Source organism: Rhipicephalus sanguineus, chromosome 2 (genome assembly GCF_013339695.2).
Source record: "Rhipicephalus sanguineus isolate Rsan-2018 chromosome 2, BIME_Rsan_1.4, whole genome shotgun sequence".
NCBI classification, from domain to species: domain Eukaryota; kingdom Metazoa; phylum Arthropoda; class Arachnida; order Ixodida; family Ixodidae; genus Rhipicephalus; species Rhipicephalus sanguineus.
This window is the reverse complement of record NC_051177.1, coordinates 121,793,005-121,799,589: the sequence shown is the minus strand read 5'-3', so window position 1 is coordinate 121,799,589 and position 6,585 is coordinate 121,793,005. Positions and strand designations below refer to the sequence as shown.

Below are 6,585 nucleotides of genomic sequence, written 5' to 3'. Positions count from 1 at the left end.
AATACTCAGCGATAGAAATGAAAAATAACATTCATTGTTGCAATAAGAGCGGCACGGAAGTCGCGTCAAAAAAAAAAAAAAACATCACTTGTGCACTCATAGAAACAAGCAAACAAACTAGAAAAAATTGTAACCGAAGCAATGCTAAAAATTAAGAGAAATGCAACCTAGATACCGAGAAACTTCCAGTAAAATGCAAAAGAAATGCGTAGCACAGAGTTTGGTACATTCTTCACAAAAAAAAAAAAGAAAAAAAAACCATGACACGATACGGCTCGATGTACAATGTGATGATTGTGAATATTTGTTACGATGAATACTGTAGGGCCAAGAGTTGCCTAAATTTATCCTTATCTGCTTGCGCAACAGTATCGTTTGAAAGCGAGTTCCATAAGCGAATGCCTCGTGGCAAAGCCGAGAAATTAAATGCGTGAGTGTTTCCATAGATGCGATTGTAGCTTAATTTGTTGTGAAGATGTCGTGATGTGCAGGACGCGCGTACCACTGGCAAGTTTGATGGCTTTTTTTGGTAAACATATCTATGCAGCAAGGACAAGAGTGCCATGTCACGTCGATTACTTAGCGATTGAAGGGAAAGGTTGATTTTTATTTGCGTTATGCTTGACTGATAGTTGTAATCGCGGGAGATAAATCGACTAGCTCGATTTTGGACAGCTTCTAACATGCGGATTAAGTATTCTTGATAAGGAGACCATATGGGAGACGCGAATTCAAGCTGCGGACGTACAAATGTTAGAAACGCGAGCTTGCGGATGTCAGATGGACAGTTACGCAAGTTGCGGCGAATATACCCAAGAGATTTGGAAGCGTTTGCGCATATGGTTGTGATATGAAAGGTCCAGGAAAGGCTTGGTGTAAGATTAACACCTAGATATTTGTACGCCGATGCCTGAGACACTAGGTTTGTATTTATGTAATACAAAAAGCTATGATTTGAATTTTTACGCGAGAATGTCATTATTTTACATTTAGATGAGTTGAGTCTCATTTGCCAGGCATCACACCAATCGGTAACGAGCTGAAGGTCATGCTGTAGAATGAGGTGATCATCAGGGCTCTCAATGGGTCGGTATATTATGGAATCGTCGGCAAATACACGCATGCAGGATGAAATTTTACCAGGTAGATCATTGATGAAAATGAGAAAAGGCAAGGGTCCTAGCACACTACCCTGTGGTACACCGGAGGTGACATATGTAAGGGATGACGTATAATCATTTACGATTGTGAATTGCTGACGGTTTGTTAGAAAGTTTCGGATCCAAGAGAGTGTCAAGCTGTCTAATTTAATAACTGATAATTTGGAAATTAAACGACAATGAGCTACGCGGTCGAAGGCTTTGGAGAAATCAAGAAATATGCAATCTGTCTGGAGGCCATGATTCATGTTAAAATGTATGTCTGTAGTGAATTCGAACAACTGAGTTTCACAAGAAAAGCCTTTTCTAAAACCATGCTGATTAGCAAAGAAAAAATTATTGCACTCCAGTTGGGTATATACATGAGAAGCAATGACATGTTCAAGCATTTTGCAACAAATGCTTGTCAAAGAAATCGGACGGTAGTTTTCTGGAGAAGTTTTACTACCACTTTTGTGTACTGGTATGACTTTTGCTATTTTCCAGTCTGAGGGAAGCTGGCCTGATGATAAAGACTGGCGAAAAATGTGACACAAGATTTTACTGGATATTGTAACTGTATTCTTTAAGATCTTGGAGTTGATATTATCAGGACCTGATGAACTGGACAGCTTAAGTTTGTTAATGAGACCTGCGATACCTTCTTCTGTTATGTCGATGGGCTCCATGTACTGATAATCTAGATCTGTGACCTGCGGAATGTTTGAATGGTCTTCTCTAGTGAATATGGATGAAAAGAACGTATTAAAGGTGTCTGCGCAGTCCTTGTCACTAAGAGGAACCTGATTTCTGTCGCAAAGGGATATGGAATGTGAATCGTTATTTGGTGAGATCACCTGCCAAAACTTTTGGGGCTTGTGTTTGAGTAGTGATGGCAAATCATGCGTGTAGTATTTATCCTTGGCATCTGCTAAAGCTGAACAATATTCTTTCAAAAACAGACTATATCTATCCCATGCCGCGGGCAAGTTCGTACGCTTTGCATTTGTGTATAGCCTTTTCTTTTTATTTCTCAACCTTCGAAGGTTTTTAGTGAACCAAGGGTTACGCTTATCGCCCGATATCCTGATTAGAGGGATATACTTTTGCACTACTTTTGTACTGACCGAGCCGAGAATGAAGGTAAGAGGGTGCTAGGAAGAAAAGCTTCAAGTTCTTTGTTGATTTTGTCATAGTCTCCTCTGTTGTAGTCACGGATGGTTTTGTTTGAGACGCCAATAAACAGCAAGGGAATATTAAGAGTAAGTTTTAGCAGTTTGTGGTCACTGAAGCCATCTAAGCAGAGAATTTCGCCAACCGTTTCGGGGGCGTTAGTGAAGACTAGATCTAAAATGTTTGTGCCGCGGTGAGTGGTTAATGTAGGCTGTCGACCACAACAGCAATACTGTTGTCATTGGACCGAAATTCAAAAGTACGGTCGCGTGTACATATACAACAAACTCAAATTGTTTTACCTGAATTTTTCATGCTTGTTATTTCAAACCGAGTTCACTCGCTCCGAGTTATTCATTGACAATCTGAAACGCTTCTGCTCCAGGGACGATAGGGCGCAGCGGAGCGTCATGGACGGTGGTGCCTGGCGGGGAAGCCGGCGTCAGTGGAGTGACGGCGGAGGCTCAAAGGCGGGCTCCCAGTGGTCCTCCTTCGACGTCGGGCTGCCGGCGTTGGCCGCGGGCTTCGTGACGGGGGCGCTGCACGTGTGGCTGCTGCAGCCGCCATACGTGGCCCGCAGGAGCGCAGCCGCGGCAGCCGGCGCCTGCTTGGGCGCCCTCCTCGTCGGCTGTTTCGTCAACGTCCAGCGGGATGCCAGAGTCGCTAGTAAGCAGTAAAATTTGGAGGCCTCTTAAAGGGACACTAAAGAGCAGAACGATTTTTCTCGCATTAGTAAAGTAGTCTTTCACGATACCAAAAACACCACGCTTGCTGCGAGAAGACGCTTAATAAGCGAGAAAACGCGCAAAAATAAAATACAGGTGGCGACGCCACCTTGGAATTCCCGCACCGTTTGCCGTGACGTCACACATTTTTGACGGCGCCTGCTTGGGCCTATATGTAGTTCCTAATTGGTTAAATCGAAGTACATTGTCCTCTGAGGGGGCCAGGGACTTGACATAACGAGTCTGTGGAAATTTCGTCGAGCCAGTGGTGCCAAAGCACGTTAAATGCTCTTTGAAATCTTTTACGTCACGAATTACAAAGTTCGGTGCGAAATTTAAAAATCAAACTTTGAACTTGGTTTTCTCTTCTAATACTAAACCTATGGTGGTGAAATAAACTACACAAGAGTTCTCAGAGCACACTTTATCAATCTAAACCAATTCATTGTTTCTCTTTAGTGTCCCTTTAATCTTTGCCTTTTAGGGTGGAGCGCAATATATTTGTTAGGCCTTGGGCTCATAAGCATACGTAATTTCCTGGAACACCTACGCTATTACAAGATCCATCGCTGAGAGGACAGCATATCCGACAAGGTGGTGGGTTTCACCAAGGAGTCACCCTTGCCGCCGGTGGCAGAGGCTGGGCTGAATTCCGGCTCGAAACCTGATTTCTTAGGAAAACTTTTGTAACTCACAGATTTCAGGGGCGGCGTCATACGCGAAAGACACGACGTCGGCGAGCGTACAGAAATGCGGCCCTCAAAGGTTGCGCTGGTCCCATGCGCACTTGTATGCGCCGTTTCCCAATAATTGATTTTCGAATACTTTCTTTTTGTACCAAGAGAACCCATCAGTACAGAAATATTACTTTTCAGTCACCAGTTCTTTACGGTTCACACACCTTAAATTAAGATCGACTCAGATAACATAATTAAGCAAGGCCTTCGGGCAATCGGGGTTCAGGGAACTCATGCTACTCTGCTCAATGAGATAAGCCACAGAAACCGCAACACAGACTGGTGGAACCAGACGGGGGTAACAGATTCAACCGACGCAGCAGCTAATTGAACATCGACCTATACCCTACCTAACTGAAACATCTCTCTCTCTCTCTCCCTCTCTTTCTTTCTCTCCTTCTCTCTACCTCCATATCTCTCTTTCTTCCCGCATACCTTTGTTATATATTCTTACTGCTTCTCTGTTTCGCATCAAGCAAGAAACTTCTTTCGTGCGTGTTCCACTGTATCTTTTTTTCTAATGCTTCCTCTTCTTTCAATCAAGTTCCTTCACCGTACCAGCAACACACTATTTCCTGACGTTCAGGAAGTTTAAATTTTCGAATAGGCAGCGCACAAAAGGGCAACAAATACGTACACATAAAACGACGCAAACATGTTTACGTATTTGCTGCCCTTTTGTGCGCTGCCTATTCGAAAATCATGGCTCACCAACTAGCCCATCGGTACATATTAAGCAAGTTTAAATTTTGTTTGATCTTGCATTTCTTCCTTCCTTCCTTCTGATCACCAAGGTTTATTATCAAGAGAAGATTATCAGCGTTTAATTGTTAAACCCTAATAATCCTAATAATTATACCCTGATAATCAAGTGTCTCAGGAGTTTTATAAGCGTTCACCACACGCAAAAGGTGTACAGTACTCACGCACTGAAACGCGACATCGTTTTTATTATTATTCTTATTATTTCGTCTGCAATTAACGATTGCTCGAAATAACCGCCTCGTGTCACTGCAAATCTGGCCGATAAAGGTAACGTTGGCTCTGTCGCAAGCGTTCGGGACAAAATTACGCCGATATGACACGAACCGTAGGCACTGGAAACGAAAGTACGTGCATTACTTAGCCCTAAATTTTCGCGCTTCAGTACTGTACATAGCATGATGACACGGACACACCTCGCCACGTGCGCAAGATGGGTAAATAGCATGCACAGTGTTCGCATGGATGCGTAGACTATATGGGTATCACACATGGATACGCAGAATCTATGCGCGGGGTCCTGTGCACGCATTCGCCATGGGTACACAGAGTCACGTGCACGAGCTGGATGGACAGCATACACAGCGGACGCAAGAATACGCAGATAACGAACGCACTGTATAACACGTGCGTATGAGTGCACACAATCGATACGCAGGATCCCGCGCATACATTGGCACTGGTGCTGCAAATAGACAGCATCACGTGTGCTCAGGATAACGTCATCCAGACGCGTTCAGACCTTCAAGGACTGAGCTTCAGTTGCCACCTCTGTCCTCAGTCAATCTACAATATTTACTTCATTGAAAAATTCAAAGGACAGCAGTGACCACAAAAAGTCACACGGTTCCGTATGCATTTGCCCAAGACGGTTCAAAGGCGAAAACCGCTGTATTCGTCTTCTTTGTATTGTATTCGTTGTATCCTCCATACTCCCTCCCCCTTCCTGAATTTCTCTGCACCTCAAGTGGTGTTGAACTGCCTCTGGGATGGGCCTTATACCTTTGCCAAACGACCATCTCATGTGACGACGTCATCATGTGATGTCAGCTTATGTCACGTCGTAGTGACGTCCCAAAAAAGTCACTTTTACGTCGTCGTGGAGTCAGGATGACGTCAGAAATTTCGAAGGTCTGTGAGTTCACAATGACGTCATGGATGCCGTCATCGTGACGTTATCTATGAACGCGTGACTTTTTGCGTCGCGTCACTATGAACACGTCACTTTTCTCATTTGATGAGGCATCTGAGGCTTCCGCCTTAAAAACTGCACTCAAGAGCAGTTTGACGGGGCATTCATCTCCACAATGGCAGCGCAATCTCTCCACACTACCGACTGCGCGTAGGTGGTCATACCGCGCGTCGCGTACCATTGGCGATTTCATACGTGGTTCTCCGAGAAGGAACAGCTGTCACTTAAGTGGAATGGCGTTATTCGGACAATAACTTTGCGTACTTCTCTAAATGAGTTTCACTTAATGGCTAAATGCTGGCGCTTCTCTGGCACAGAGGAGGCATCCTCGCAGCCGGAGCCGGCACGGTCGTGGAACGATGGCGAACGCCGACCAGCGTACAGCGACGAATTGCCCAGGGGACCGAGGACGCCGCGGAAGGCCGTCATCCTGAAGAACTTCCGCATGGATGACGCCTGACGCCACCGCGCATACAAATCACAACTCAAACTACCGGCACCACTTCGCTACGCACCCTTAGCCCTACCTACTATAAAAAAAAAATTGACTGATACAGCCTACAGGCTGTCGTAAATAGGCAAAAATCGTAGTCGGTTTCAACTGTATCCGATAGCATTCACGTGGTGGAACAGACACGACTCTTACCAGCGGCGCTAGTGCTCCAACGCACTGGATCCGGTCTAGTACTGCTTCAGCATCGGAATGCTGTTGGCTGCTGTGCCCGAATAATGGCAGAAGCCCCACGCGATAACACTTGATAACATTCTCATGACGTCACAGACCCAGCCTCTCGTGCACCGTGCTGGTAGCGCAGCACTGAGGCTCTGATAACGTCAGCGAAATCCATCTATGCTGA

General features: G+C 45.1%; 1 protein-coding gene across 1 annotated transcript; it reads left to right on the top strand.

The window, feature by feature from the left end:
* Nucleotides 1–2,706: 2,706 nt before the first annotated feature.
* LOC119381267 (uncharacterized) lies at nucleotides 2,707–6,242 on the top strand. Its single transcript, XM_037649186.2, has 2 exons — nucleotides 2,707–2,978; nucleotides 6,046–6,242. The coding sequence occupies exons 1-2, from the start codon at nucleotides 2,723–2,725 to the stop codon at nucleotides 6,186–6,188; spliced, it is 399 nt and encodes a 132-aa protein (XP_037505114.1). The 5' UTR covers nucleotides 2,707–2,722; the 3' UTR covers nucleotides 6,189–6,242.
* The last annotated feature ends 343 nt before the right edge of the window (nucleotides 6,243–6,585 follow it).